The sequence below is a fragment of the Labrus bergylta genome, chromosome 9, assembly GCF_963930695.1.
Source record: "Labrus bergylta chromosome 9, fLabBer1.1, whole genome shotgun sequence".
Lineage (NCBI taxonomy): Eukaryota > Metazoa > Chordata > Actinopteri > Labriformes > Labridae > Labrus > Labrus bergylta.
In genome coordinates, this window is record NC_089203.1 from 18,069,314 (window position 1) to 18,085,427 (window position 16,114).

Consider the following 16,114-nt stretch of genomic DNA (forward strand, 5'->3'; position numbering starts at 1 on the left):
ATATATATACTGTGTATATATATATATATATATATATATATATATTGTGTGTCCCTCTATTAAATGTGTGTGGTTCAGCATTCCCAGCTAAGTTTGCAGTGACAAAGCATTTTTTTCCTCTAAGCTCAAGGGGCAGCTGCTTGACACGGTACAACCACACACTTACTCAAACTCTTTGATCCATAAAAGTCATCGCTTAACCCTGGGAAGTCCTAGGTGTCCCGACAGGTGAGAGCAGAAACCAAGAGAAGAGAGCAGACAGGAAGAAGAAGAGGTTAGTGAGAGTCGGGGCACAGAGGGAGAGGAGTGCCGCGTCGTGCTCGCTTGGCCCACTGACACATGGCGCTGTGCTCTACTAATTGAGCCTGAGCCCCACTTTGTTCATAGTAAGCCTCGGCCTTTCAATTACACAAACCAAATCCCATTAATGCCGGATTTTGACCTGTTAAGTGTTAAAGCTTCAGTCCAGTCAATGAGAGTCCTCCTGTTTGGGTCAGTGACTGACTGGAGAATTGATCAGGACTTATACGAAGAGTAGCATCAAAGTGTAAAGAGGCCTCTGTGTTAATGCAGCCACAAGAGCACGCAGCACACGCAGCTAGACACTCCTCTGGAGCCCGTAGATGCACAGACACACCAGAGAGAAGCCCACAACTCCAGCCGGATGCCGGCTCTGCATGTGGAGCTTCCCTCTGGGACGGTGAGAGAGGGATGGAAAGCAGTGCCATCGCGCAAACCATCCCTCGAGGTGAGCTGATAGATGGAAGCTGAGAGACAGAACAGAAGCATGAAGGGGGAAAGGAGGAAAACAACAACTACCCCCCCTCCATCACACAGCTGGTACTCACGTTCAGACTCCACCAACTCCTGCACAATATTCTCCTTGCTCTTGTAAAACGGGAACTTGCGTGAAAGGTTGAAGCTTTTTTTGCGCTTTACTTTGACTGGCTGCTTTGTCGATGTGTGGGTGAGAAGGGGGGGAGGAGGGGAAGAATGAGAGGGTGAAAACAAAACAGAATGGGTTTCAATGAGGGTACTCGACACCCATGCAAAAAAAAAACAACAACAACAACACAAAAACAAATGAAATGTTAACAGAGGATACACGTCGAATAATGAAAATGAGAAGCAGGTAATGGGTGGAAATGAATGGCAAAACATGTTGCATTTCCATAAATTAAGTCAGCTTGTATTACAGATTATACAAAGACATTACATCCGATTTACACCTCTTTTGCACATTTGACAGAGCACACTGTGATTAAATGTAAAAACATTTGAAAAGTGCTCATTTCTTTATATCAATGAGTGCATAAGCTTTGGAGGTTACAGAGAGCGCTCATCTCAGCTTCTGTGTAATCTATACAGTAATAAGAGCACTTTTTGTGCTCGCTTCAGTGAGCAGGTGCTGGTCTCTTTCCCACACTCAGGGGGAAGTAGGCCATCTCCCTGGGAGCCCAGCAGCAGCTCTGAAGACAGCCTCTCTGGCACCGGGGCACGGAGCAGCTGGTCCCTCTACACTTACCCTGTTCGACTCAATCATTCCTGTCCTGGCGTGGAACTTGACTGTTTTTAACCTAGCCCGCTCCTTCTTCTCCACTCTAAGAATAAAAGAGAAATTGAGGGAAAAACATTCAGCTGTGTATGAATGGTAGTAATCACACTCGCTTTTTGTCTAGCATTAGCTCCACTATCAAATAAAGAGTAAGTGTACCTTTTCTTGCTTGGAATGACCCCAATCTGCTCGCTCTCTCCATGTGGCGTGACCAGCCTCGCCTGCCACCACTCGTCGTCAGAAGCGTTTATGACGTGGAGGATATCACCGTAAGAGAAGCTCAAGCCTTGGCTGGGCAGACAGCTGTCCCTCGTTCGATCATAGTCGAACAAAGCTCTGCAGAAAAACAAAGGACTGGGTTGAAGCACTTTCTTTCGTTTCATCTTTGAGTTAGTGTAGACGTTCCTCCATGTGTCAAGATCAAATAACTGTCTGTGTCTAAACTTGGCACAGAATGGCTGCCATGATCCCCAATGATTGCTCTTAAGTTTTTCTAGAACTTTTTCATTATGCTAGGTTCATTCAGCTTTTAAAAGAGTGAAATTCGAGCTCTTTCAAAGTATTTAAATCCAAAATGTGGATGTTGACAAGGAGTAGGCCTCTCTCATTTAGCTAGCATGGGATTAAAACATTAGCCGGGCATGTTCAGGGATAACATAATAAACCTTATATTATAGAACCGGTACAATAGCTTGATGGCTACCTCTAATGTGTATACTCAAAATTCAAGGTCAGAGGTCTGAGAGCATGCAAGGCAGCACAGAAAAAACTTGCGCTGTACATTGATTAAAAAAATATATATTTCTATTCATCTCTGTAGATGCTGTGAAAAATTATGGATAAATCAAATTCTTTAAATACTCGTATTTTATGTTAAGACATTTTAAAATACTTGTAATTTACTTTCCCAAATTATCTGAAATGAGCCACATTCAAATGAAAAGAAAGCCACTAGCAGTCTGCTGCACCAGGGACCAAACAGTTGATGTAGGATTTGAAGTGTGGCACCCACGGGATCCACACATGACACCTATTCAAAATGACCTGAGCACCCAGCTTATTTCATACACCACTACAAATATGGGGGCAGACACAGGGCCACTCAAACAAATATGTTAGCACTTTGCACAATTTCAGCCAGATATTGCCACACACCCCAACTGGAGCACATAAGCATGTTTCAATTAAGGGCTTACCTAGCGCAAGGTGCCTCTATTACAGATGTTCATGATAATGCAGCGCGGTGGGGAAACCGTTTTCATAATGGGCATCTATGTGTTAATGACGCTGATATTTTGTCTGTTTTTTTTCCCAGTGAAGACAAACTCCAGTCTGCACTGCTGTTATTATATTTCACTGAGAGTCAACAGAACTTTATATATACATGTTTATATATAACTTCTTTCCATGACCACACACTTTTTTTCTACTACTCAGTATGAGTGCATGTCTCCCTTTCTCTGTTGAGTCGGCATCACTTTTCAATTTCATGTTTGACCAATGTGACTCGGTGGTGAAGACCAGCCATTGTTCAGCTGAGACTGATGGGAAACGTAACGCCCTATCTCCCTACAGATGAGTTTGAGAGAGTCGTTCACATGTTTATTACATCTCTTTTTAGATTTAGATTATTGTAACTCTTCGTATGTTGGTGCGGATCAGTTTTCTCTTCAGCGCTTGAAGCCGGTTCAGAACGCAGCTTCCCGACTTCTGACCGGGGAGAAAGACAACGTGACCACATTATCACTCATGTACTGACTTCTCTTCCCAGGCTCTGTGTAAGCTTCAGAATACAGCTGAAGATTTTATTTTTTATATGTAAATACATGCTGCTGTTTTTATCCTGCACTACAACGAGCCAAATGCAACGAAATTTCGTTCTTATCTGCACTGTAAAGTACAAGTTTGAATGACAATAAAGAAAGTCTAAGTCTAAGTCTAAGATGTTATTACTGGTACTTGTTTTTAAAACTTGAAATGAGTTGGCAACTTCTTATTGGTCTGAGCTGTTGCACCAACATGCTTCAGTCAGAGCGCCACAGCAGACGCTCTCGGATGTTCCTAGATACAGGATTCAAACCCTAGATGACCAAGCCTTTGCAGTGGCTGCTCAACAGCAGAAATGCTCAATCCATTGAAAATGTTCACTGCTTAAGACACTTCTTTGCGTTGGCTTTTAATACAAGTCGAGCATTACATTTTATCACGCTCCTATTTATTCTTTATTTTCAAAATGTTATTCATTGCCATATGATTAATATCCATTATAAATGAATAAACATGTTAAGGTCTCTAGATTGATCACAGGGGTTAACGTGTTAACATCGACAGCCCTAGAAAAACATGAAGTAATAATGTAAAGCATGCAATCTGTAAGTTTCCACATTTGTAACTGCTGTTGCCACATACTTTCCACCACAAACACATAGTGTTTATTTTACATCTGAGGGCATCACCATCTTGTCAGACAGGTCAGCCAACAACAACTTCCTCAAGGTATTCATACCTGCTTTAAAGGTTGAAACTTAACTTGACCAACAAGCCTATAGCTGTAGGCCATTTATCATTTTGCAGTGGACAGACATGAAGTGGCTAAATTATCTTTTCTCCCTAAGGGAAAAGGGTTCCGCCATAGTATTCCCGCTAAATATTAACTTTGGCTAGCAATAAAAGTACAGTACTGCTGAATCATTCAATTGGTCAGAGGTCTTACTGCTCATCTTCCTAACAGGTAATACATTTAAAGCAAGTGTACAAGTTAAAGTGAAATTCAAAGCTTACCCACGTTTTGTCACCTTGATATATTCATAGTGTTTCAAAAAGACTGAAAGCACATGTGACTCTTTTTTTTTTTTTTTTGAGAACACCTCAGAGGCTTAACGCCTCCACATTCCAGAGACTGAGAGGACATGGCGGCTCCTACATCAGCCAGCTAACTAGACAGCTTTCCCAACATAACTGTGAGCTTAGTCACCCGCTCAGGAGCAGGCTAGGCTCTACATGCCTCGTGGGAGCCAGTCTATAAGAGAGGCATGATTCACACAAGTTAATGCTTCTCTCTTTAAAGCAGTCGCCCAATGAGAGAACACCAGATACACGTTTGATGTATCCTGTATTCAATCAGCAGCCATTTTCCTGTGACATGACACTCTTTTTTTTTTTTTTACACTACACACAGAGTACTTACATTACCTCTAATATTTCCAACAGATATCAAAGCCAGACAAATCCTTAATTTTATGGTTTTGATGGCCCTTTTCTTTTGTGGCGGCACTGTGACAGACAATACGTGTTTATCGTTGACTTGGACACACCGGATGTTACGTCAAAGACTTCGGCATAAGCAAGCGAGGACAGCTACTGAAAGCTGCTGTACTGTTGCTGTATGTGCTGCTGTGATAAAAAAAAACATCATGTAAATTTGGGGGTGGGGATTGAGTATCAGAGAGAATCACTTCCCGCCAGCCCCTAAGTCATCTTTTGTTATCGCTTTGATTGCAAGCCCCCTTGCGGAAGAATTGACATACTGTGTGTTTAACTGCTGTTTTGATGTTGTGCAAATTTGTTCCTGGTTGAAAGTTGTAAAAATGAAAGGAATCTGAAAAATCATTATCAAATCATGGTTTCTCAATGAACAAGCAAAAAGATAATAGATAGTCAAAAACAACAGTTTATGAAGTTGATAAAAAAACATTAGTTGGTATTAGACAACATTTAATGCATGCAAGGACAACAATTATATAAACTAGCTTTACCTATGGTATTATTTAGCTTGTTAACTATTTCCTTGCTAGCATTATCATGATGTAGTTATATCACAGTATGATTGCTGAAAGTCTTGGATTGTCAGGAAGTTGAGCTTGTAATTTGCTGAATGCTTCTACAAGCTGTTTTCTGAAGTTTGATGACGACTGATGTTCCTCAGGATTCTCAATATCTATTGTCTTTTTTTATTTCTGGGTAGGATTTGAAGCATTGATTTGTTAGGTAGGCAGGGTGCACACTGGACAATTTTAGGCCGATTTAGACCTGATTTTTGAGTCACACGACTGATTTTGAGGTGCCGAATGTGCAGTGTAAACTGAGGCACGCCAGCCGATCAAGGCCTGATCAGATGATCCTAACCGGTCGGATTATTTTCTGGCATGTTTGAAATTTTGGTCATATGACTTCACACACTCGCACAGTGGGAGCAAAGCCTGATTGAGCCTGCAAACAACAGGGAATATTTCCAGCTGACAGGTATATTGATTATAAATTAGCTGCTAGTAAGCTTGTGTCTATCTGTGATGCTGAGTGTGCTGGGAATATAACCTGGGACGTAACGTGATGAATTTCCACTCCTCACCCTGCTGGTGAGTAAATTGGCTGCTGTGTGAATATGGTCAATGCTGTTGTGATGTACATTAGCGCGTCAGTAGACATGGGGAACTACATCACACATCTTTCACCTTGACCCCTGCGAGGCCTCTGTGAACAGAAGGACGCCACCTGTTTTAATTCCTAAATGAGCCTCTGTCCAGATTGGCAACTGGCCCAAAGTGGCATAACACAGGTCACATCAACAAGCCCCGCAGTCAATCTACATTACACAAAGCAGAGTCAATGTCAAACAAGGCATCAAAACAACAACAGGGGTTACCTGTCCATCAGCCCTTTGATGTTGATTAAAAGTACCAACACAATGCCCTCAATCAAATGTTTCCCTACAAGAAGATAAATGTTAGGTTTCGTGTTTCATGAGATGATCTATGCAATAAATGTCCTGCTGCTGTAACTGACAACATGTGCATCCAGGCTGTAGCCTCCCCCACAGGCATACAAAAGGTGTATTATGCAAGAGTGCCTATTTTGCCTACAGATCTTAGAATATGAAGTTATGAGTGCATGTATGACTGTTTGTGTGTGTGTGTGTGTGTGTGTGTATGGGTGTTTACCTGACATAGAGGGAGCGTTTCTCACTGGTACGCAGGGAGCCTGATCCTGAGCTCATGCTGCTGTTCATCATCTGCTCCCTCAAGTCGTGGATCTTGGACTCAAAGCGGCTATACTCTGTATTGGAAGAAACAAACAAAAATAACTCTGTAAAAAAATAAAAAATAAAAAATACATTCCAAAAATAGGTCCTCAAGCATATTTTCACAGTTTAGGGTTTTAGGTTGTTAAATCAAAGGTCAAACTTTTATTGACAATGTTGAATAAAGATGCCAACAAAAAAAAAAAGCATTGGACTGTGCCCTCTAGTTTCCCTAGAACATTTCAGTTTCAGTTAACGCTGCAGTGAGCTGGAGTGAACAGAGAGAAGGTTCAGCGAATCCTTCGGCTGATTAATGACCCCAGGAACAGATGGTTTATCACAGATCTGCCTTACACATCCAGTAATGTCTCATGTCAGGTAATTAATTACACAGATTAATTAAGTTCAACGTGGGCTTTTTAGGGTAGTTAAAAAAAAAAAAAAAGGGAAGACCTCCAACAACTTCCAATGCTGGACCATTTGTCATAGGTGGGTGAATCCAGTTGCTGCTCAGGAGCACAGGGATGATATATGAATCCACATGGACCTGCTCATTAACAATGCTCTCATTAAGCCTGCTGTGCGCCGCATCCTCTGTGCTCAGGCTGCTGGAACAAGCTAGGCCACCACAGCACACAGCACAGGGCAAGATAAACAGAGCAGCAGATGCAGCTAGAAAAACAAGTCAGCTAGGTGGCTCGTGATCACACAAAAGCGATGTTAAGGGCGCAACAAAGGTGCACATATTTGCTCTGCACCAAGATGTTAGACGGTTTTATAATTTACACTGCTGATGAAAGAAAAGCAATCAATGTTTTAATGAATATGTGAAGTCATTTTCAATGTTGAATGCAGGAATTAAGCTGTACACACAAAAAAAAAAAACTATTATCACATCATAAAAGGCATATGATCATGTGAACTATTACTCCAATGACACAACATTTTGGTCTTAATCATAATTAGCCTCGAAGAACAACTGCTGGAGGGTATTTTATAAAACGATTCGACACATCTCTTTTAATGTCATGCCTTTAATGTGCGGACTCCTACCTTACAGCTCAATCATCCATAGCAGACAACACTTCCTGTAACGTGAATAACAAGAGATCAAAGTCCGGATTCTGTCAAACAAGCCTACAAGTAGCCTTGAAAAGCAAACAGCCATGACTACAAAGAAAATTTAGCTGAAGTCATTCCCAGCTCGCGGAAACATTCTGGGCAGGTGCAAAAACAAACTCAGATTGCTGAACTCTAACCCCCCCCTTGCCGAAAGCTAAGGGGATTCAGAACAAACACAGGACCTTGCCCCAGGCCTCCTGCCAGCTCCTGACCCTGGTCTCTGCTCAAAGGGTTAACAATACAACAGGGTGACTCTGCAAGGTGAGGTAACCAGACACCGCCTGACTGCCTGTAACCAAGAGCAACTTCTAGCACTCCTGGGACAGCACATGCGGAAGCAGCTATTCAGACTAGTCCACTTGGCTTTCAAACATTGGAGGTACAGGAGAAAGCCAGCCTCGGAGAGGAGGGGTTGAGAGACAAGACAAAGAATAGCTAAATATACAGAGCAAGTCTTAATGACCTATGTAACAATACGGCCAACCTGACGGGCTGAGAGCTGTGCTGCTGAGAGAGGGCTGTTAGGAATGTGAACAAGCAAAGCATTCAGCTGCATTACCCGTGTTACTAACATGTCAAATACAATGACACCAAAATACATAATAACCTAGCGTATAGTACACAACAACATCTTCGTAATACTTGGGGGGGGGGGGGGGGGGGGGGGGGGACGGACAACGTAATCATCTCTTAAAACACTTATCAATCTACAGCACTTTTCCAAGGACTTGCTTTCGGTTTACAGATATTCCAAAGTCATAAAAGGAAGTATCCACTGGTTACACAAACAAAGGAAGGATCGGCATTAAAGGATCCAGTTCTTTGAAAGCACCATGATACTGGTCAATCAGGATCACGTATCACAATAGTTTCATTAAAGAGCAAGCCATTACACTGAAATGAATTATTCAGTCCTCACAAGTAGATAACTGTCAAAACTAATGATCAGTTATTAATCAATTGAGGCCCATATAAGTGGTGCACATGTTGCCTCACCATATGGTTCTGACTAAGGATGCACTAAACCAATCCCGATAGGATTAATCAGTCTGGTGTTTATGGTGCGTTTCATTTGATCTTGGAATTCGGGAATTCCGTGTTGCCATCGGATACGTCATTAGGAACGCCCCCCTGAAGTTTGAACTACGACTCGGAAACTCAGTTCCCCCGCGCTAATGACGCTTAGCACGCTACAGGACAACTTCGTCTAGTGTGAGTGCGCCCTAAGCCTTGTTTTTGTGTATCTAAATCAAACACACCTATAGTATCATTGCGCAACTTCGATCTGTGAAATGACGTCATGTTAATTTCGCGCACAATCCATCATGTAGTGTGTTATCGCCTGATTGACAAAACAAAGGTGATCCTGGAGGCGTCCATGTTGCTCGTCCGACTTGATGCCAACTCATTACTGGAATGCGGTCAACTCAGGTGTGACGTCATTACCAGCTTCGACAGCCGAGGTAAATGGAACACACCACAACCCTCATAGCTGGATTGTGTATTGATGACAATGGAGCAGATACTTTGTTGTTCTATTTAACTTTATCTGTTTTCTTTCATGTCATGCATTAACACCTCTTGGCAATTTTGCTGGAATGAAAAGCTGTCTCTTCCGCACTTTGAAGCACACAATTTATTAAGTTAACACTTCTATCTGATCTACACTCGCTATCATTTGATACCAAATTCAGAGATTTCAGTTGGTACTCAAACGGCGGTCTGTTTCTGACAAAGAACTTACATGACTCCACCTCATGTACTTCTCTTTAACTCCTATTTGATATGTTTCTATTTTGTCGCCACCCTCACCTAGCCTTTCAAAGATCAATTCAAAACCAAAGACTTAAAAATCACAAGTGCATGTTTTATTAATGAAAAGTTCATAAACCTCTTCATGAGGTAGAATCCAAATTAACTTTGAGTCAAACATTATATAAACGACTGCAAAGTATTTGAGTCATCAAATAAATAGGACCAGAAATAAAAAAAAGAGCAGAAAGATTAATACAATGACTAAGCACTGCTGCTCATCTGCCCTCTCTCCCAGCAATTATTTAACAAACACCCAAACAAAATTAAAAAGATAACATATAATTATGCACAAAATGCTATTTGTATTGTAGAGTACATGTATTTAATGAACACACAGGGACATCCAAAGGAAGAGACATTTTAACCTAATCACAAATCAATGAGTCTAAATCTACCTAGTTAAGAATGAGTCATGTGTGCCAAGTTTATTACTACATTCTTGATTAGTCCAGCTCTTAATCAAAAATCCCTACTTGAAAAGACACCTTTTAAATACGGGGAAATGGCAGTCTATAATGCTAAATATCTATCCCTGAAACAACTTAATACGATGAGAGCAAGTCTATATTTTTAGGAGTGACCCACAGGATGAAAAGGCAGCTAATAGAAACTGGGACTACTCTGTATCTCTCACTCCCACTGCGTGTCCTCATTAGTCGTGCAGCTTTTTTATTTTGGGGGACGGTCGCTTCTCTTTTGATCCAGTTATGCAACACAGCAGGCATGTACATGTAATGTGAGAGTGTGTTATGTTCTGCAGGAGAGTCGAGCCAGTGAAGACACAAATCCCGTCCCCAATGTAATATACTGCTGGAGGAGCATGCAGACCCTGCTTCAACTGTTTCTCCAAAATCTTCAGTAATGCCAGTGGTGGTAGTTTTGTGAGGGCGCTCAGAGTTGCACATTTCCTCTATGGCACCCCTCCCATTTCCAACATGCAAAGATTTCAGTGTAATTACAGCCCTGATAGTGGTGCAAGGTGGTGTCTGGAAATAAACCCTTCATGTAAATTCTTTAAATATCTAAGTGAGTTTCAGACTTAGTGATTCACCAGTAAGCCAATGAGAATCAGGGGGCCTCCTGTTGCAGCCTGTGCACAATGTTTTGGCTTCTTGTAGTCTCTTGTGCTGGCCCTCTATCAGAGGTCCTAGGACCCTTTGACTACTGAGGACAGCCTCTGAAGCAGTGTGCTCTCCACAACCACTATTCATCTCTTCCTCTTCTCCCTCTGTCCGACTTTACTTTTCCAGCTCATCAGGAATTCCTCCTATTCCAAACTCAACACAAACAACATGCCACACTCTGCTTTAGGATACCAGAAAAATGAATGCAAACAGATCTCAGTTCAACAGAGGGGAAGCAGGAAGTCAATCATTTGCCAGCACTCGACTTGTGTGTTTGGAGTAGTTACGCATTGTGCACAAACAGATAACTGTCCTTCACGGGGGTTACAAAGGGGGCGCAGAGCTGAAAGCATAATTTGGTATGGAAAACAAAGGTTCCCTTCAACTAACCACATCGTTATTCAAGATGCTGCTTGACTGGTTTGGCATGCGAGACATCAACTCAAATAGACAAGAATGAAGCATTATTATGAGTATTTTGTAGCACCTATGCCCCGATATTGTCAGTTTTGATCCCAACAGGCGTTCCTTTTTTCTCTGCTCAGGTCCCTGCCAAATCACTGATCCTATCCAACCTCAACTTCAATGACCTTGGAGGCTTATTGGACATTAAGGGATTGTGTGTTATTGGAAGAAAAAAAAAGGGAATAAAGGGTAAGAGCATGCTTCAACTTATGCCCCTTCACATTCCGGTCATAGTCCAACCCGAGAAGTCAGCCTAAATCTAAAGCTCACAATATCCTTTCTATTGTTGTCATAGCATTACTGAAGCATGCTCAGGTAGGCAAGCAATGAAAAAACACAAAGGAAAGTGCAAGTGCCAAAATAGCTGTAGCTCTGTACAAAGTCCTAATTTCTTTCACGGCAACAGAGAGCAAGTGGTGTACTGATGTAAAATAACCTAATTCAAAAAGATATGACGAAGGATTAGTCAGCCTAGACTTCTTGTCAGACACTTTAGGTTCCAAAGTCTGCAGTGTCAGTGACATAAAGTGTAATTCAAATGAAAAAAAAAAAGGTGAGTTCACAGGTTAGGTCACTGTTTCAAGACACCACAACCAAGCTGACACACATCTGTTTGACCACACCTCTGTGTTCCCACCTTAAGGTTTAAGTTACATAAGGACAGTAAAGCAGGGTGGTTAAAGTGACTCAATCAAACCTGTGGCATATAAATCACAACGAATAGCCACTTCAAAATGGATTCGAGTATGAAATTAATTGATATAAAAAAGGCTCAGAAGAACATATTCCAGATAATGACAGGGTTTACGGCTTAAATAGCTGTATTAACAATTCAGTGAGGGTGAGGCTTTCCAATGTCTGCCACTATTACTTGTTAATTTCGATTGCTGTTTTCAAAAAAAAAAAAAAAAAGAGCTTATCTCCACCTTGACTTAATAACACTTGCTTTAAAGTGGTCCAAACATAAAACAAACCTAAGTTACACTCCTGGAGTGAAACTATCTTACAGGTTACATCAAGGACGAGCCCCACACACACACACACACACTCACACACACACTCTCTCTCTCTCTTCTGTACAGTAGCAGCCCAGACAAACCTGTTCAACAACGACAGGGCGCTTCAGTTTTTTGTGTGTTCCTGTTTCAATGAGTCCCCAGCAATCTCGCTTCCTCGTCTCACCTCAATTAATTGAAACAGTGGGTTTTATATTCCGGTAGTTTCTTCCATCCATCCATTAGTTCATGTGGCTTCTTCTGCTCGGCTTTGCTGTTGTATTATTCGAGCCCATCCCCCATCCGCACAGTGCTGGTAGACAGATACAAGTTGGGAGTTTTTGGGTCGTCCTCCAACCTTCCCGTTTCAACTTTACTCTCTTGTCGGAAGAGAAGCAGCACTCCGTTTAGTATCGCCTTTCCATTGGCGTGCGGGGTTTTGTATCCACGAACAGCGGCTGCTCGCAGGAGTTTGAACGGAGGGAGGGGAGGGGGGGGGGAAGGACAACAGCGGTTCGTTTGCCCGCCTTGCAGTTGTCTCAACACTTCAGGCTGCTCACTGAAGTGCCGCCCCTAAACATGAATACAGACTGCCTGCCCTCATTTGCAGCCAGTCATTTATCTCACATCCTGCTGCAGGTAGACACGATATTTCATCGCGATGTTACGAGAAAAAGCGCGGTGATTATTAGTGTCGCGACGGATTTTAATCGTGCAACGGAAACCGGGTTAGAAATTGTGTAAATATCGAAGCAGAAGGAAGGAACGAAGTTATCCTGACTTTCATCACCTTCAATGAACCAATGAAGTGCAACAGTGCGGGGATCAGTGTTGCCAGATCTCGCGAGATAAACAAGCAATCAGGGTTTTTTATTTCCTCTCTCTCTCTCTCTCTCTCTCTCTCTCTCTCTCTCTCTCTCTCTACAAATTTAACTCAACATATACCAGTGATCAAATATTTATTATGGACATATTTCTGGTTTTCATGATTTGATGGCAGATTTTGTCATGTTTTCTTCATGTTTCCAATTAATTGATATGTACAAAATTGAGGCCCACCCCTGATATAGGCCTATTTATATGAAATCAACAATATACTATAACTTTTGCACGTTTTAGGCTGAGGATGAATGTGTCTAGGCAAATTCAGACTTTTGAAACAACAACAAACACAATTTCAGAAGATTGATGACAGGTCCCAGAACAATTCTAATTCTAAACTGGGATCATGCAACATGACAAAAATGTGTGCTACGCTTTATTGGATTGAGCTGGGAGAGGAACAGGAGGGGTTCATACAGGGAGCCAGGGAGACACAACCAAATAAGCAGCTGCCAAAAACCGCAACACGCAACTGACGCACCATTATCCAACAAGGTTTTTACTCTTCCTAAATTAAGAACATCAGCATCTCAACGTTCAGTAACATACAGAACAATGCAATTCAATCCCAAGTAATGTTAAACACCAAAGCACTGTATACAGTTTTAAAAGAAGTATTAAAGAACATTATCTACGGAGAAACTTTAGTCAGTACTGAAAGGACTACTGGGCCTTTTTTTTGTGGAACCATGTCATGTCTTAGATGCTGTAAATCAGACGGAGCCTTTGTGTTTGTCTGTTTCTTTTGTGTTTTTTGTTCATTTATGTCAATTGTCTATTATTTTTAGTTATTGAAGAAATGTTGTGGAATGTTTGTGTAGTGTGAAAAGAATAATATGTAATGTGAATTTGTAAAATGTATTGTCACAATATAAACTGCGGACCCCAGGAAGAATAGCTTCTCGTTATGCTGAGGCTAATGGGGATCCAAATAAAACAAACACACAAACAATATTTGTAAGCCATTTTGCAGAAAAACAAGTCCAAAGTCGCTTATCATAAGCGGACCTGGCTACACCGCACGGGATCCTACATATCCCACAATGCAACTTGACAGTGCTTTTTCCAGCCTGGTAAGGGCTGACAACACAAAAGTGTTGGAAGTGTGTTTCTATTCTTTGTGTATAAGAAAATGGAAAGTGCTGCATTGGAGAAATGAAGGCAGCTGTTACATCAATTCAAAACAAATGACTGCAAAAACCAACCCGTTGTCATTTTACTAGTATGTAGGAGCCATACAATCTTCCTGGAGTGTTTTTGTCAAGTAACCAGCAGAGACTCTAAAGTGACACAGTGCACCTTGTTTTATTTTTTAAACATTTTTTTATACATTAAAAATAAAGAGCAAAAAAAGAATGCCCCAAAGGCTCAGGTAAGAAAACGAAAGTGGTTTGTATTATCAGTGCCAACAAATTATGAAACCGTTTACAGCTATCAGGCTGTAAGCATTAACTTCATGAACTACTAATACTCAAGCCCACAATGCAACATTTTTCTCAAAATACTGAATGTAAAATTATTTGAAACTGGTTTTATTTTGTCTATAATCTGTGTTATTTACAGCCTTCAGAAAATCCTGGGTTCTAAACAATGAAACTTTTTTTACTCTTTGGTCATTTAGATTTGATGATATATCATACATTTTATAATGGATCAGCTACTAAGTGCGATGTCATCTCATTTGAGTCCTACTACCTCATGTTGTTGCCATGTCTTATAGATGTATATTGCTACTGTTAACATTGTTAATGGGAAAACCAGACTATATGTGTACTTAGAGACACCAATACACACTCTAGGTGGGGTTCTGCAGCATTCAAATAGCAAAATAACTGGACATTAGACGCTAAAGAATCCTTCTAAAAATCTAGGGTTTATAATTAGAACTCTTTCCAATACAGCCTATCAAAACTGTGAGTTTAAAACTCATTTTGGCACTGTTTAATGAAGTATCCATGTGTGATAGGAGACAGAATGGCCCTTACCTTCAGGCCTGTACTGAGCGATGATGGTGACGGTCTGTCCGGCTCTCTTCAGTGCTGCAGCCGCCTGCTCATGTGTGGCATTCCTTAGGTTCACTCCATTCACCTGCAAACCAAAAAAAAACTTTTAGTAAGAAAATCCAGATTATATCCTGAATCCTGAATGATTTGTTTAAATGTACATTGAAAGAAATGTAATATTTTAAATGAAACATTCGACAGCACATGTTTTTTTAAAGCTATTTTATTTCTTCTGGCAGTAAAGACATTTATTGGCCCTTTAAATGAACAAACCAGTGTTTTCATATATTGTGTGAATATGTATCTCAATATAAGTAACTCTGAAATTAAAAAAAGGCAAAACTAGTGAGAACCACTAGGTTTTTAAAAGTGTAAAAGATTTAAAATACAAGTAAAGGGATATTGGATACTTTATTTATTCATAATATTCTCTTGTCTGGCAGAGCACAGCTAATCTCCCTCTGAGTTGTTATGGATTTAATTTCATGCTTAAGGATATTTCAGGAGGGCAGATGTTTGCTGGCTTTCTCAACCCAATGAATTCACTCCTAATTATTCTGACAACAGGGGGTTTCTATAAAAAAAAATAAAAAAAAACACTTCCTCAAACCTCTCCCAGTTGTTGATGAGGACAAACTTTAAGTTGAGGGATACTGACCGATAGAATCCTGTCGCCCCTCCTCAGCTCGCCGCTTAGGTCAGCCGGTCCTCCCGCCAGGATGAAGGATACGAAGATTCCTTCTCCATCTTCCCCGCCGACGATGTTGAAGCCCAGGCCTGTGGAGCCTTTGTGCAGCAACACCTTCCTCGGCTCCCTGCCAAACAGAGGGACCGTGTCAGGGTGAAGGGCAGAACAGAGAGGGGAGAGGATGGGCAGAGAGAGATATGACCAAAACTGTAACAGAAAGAGGCTTGAACAGGGGTGCAAAGACAGAGACTGTTTCACTCAACAGCCATCTTTCATTTTCCTCTGCAGCTCTGTATTTATTTGAAAGGGAGTGCTATAAATAGAATAGTTAATGATTAATCTACAGGACTAATCACCACCACAAGACAATAATTAACACACGATTGTATTCATGCACTAATCATTTCGCTAACAAAGATAACTCTCTTAATCTGATAATACTTCAGCA

The 16,114-nt window shown here is 41.1% G+C and overlaps 1 protein-coding gene across 2 annotated transcripts in view; it reads right to left on the reverse strand.

Annotated features, from left to right (window-relative positions):
* dlg3 (discs, large homolog 3 (Drosophila)) overlaps positions 1-16,114 on the reverse strand; it is a 62,339-nt gene that overhangs the window by 5,404 nt on the left and 40,821 nt on the right. Inside the window, exons 9-14 of one of the 2 annotated variants that reach the window (XM_065959027.1) lie at positions 15,637-15,793; positions 14,961-15,063; positions 6,493-6,607; positions 1,715-1,891; positions 1,526-1,601; positions 167-212 (exon numbers count right to left, since the gene is read on the reverse strand). In XM_065959027.1, the coding sequence (XP_065815099.1) occupies positions 167-212; positions 1,526-1,601; positions 1,715-1,891; positions 6,493-6,607; positions 14,961-15,063; positions 15,637-15,793 (674 nt within the window). Of the gene's footprint in view, positions 1-166; positions 213-848; positions 949-1,525; positions 1,602-1,714; positions 1,892-6,492; positions 6,608-14,960; positions 15,064-15,636; positions 15,794-16,114 lie in introns of both variants that reach the window. The other variant, XM_065959028.1, reaches the window with a different exon arrangement.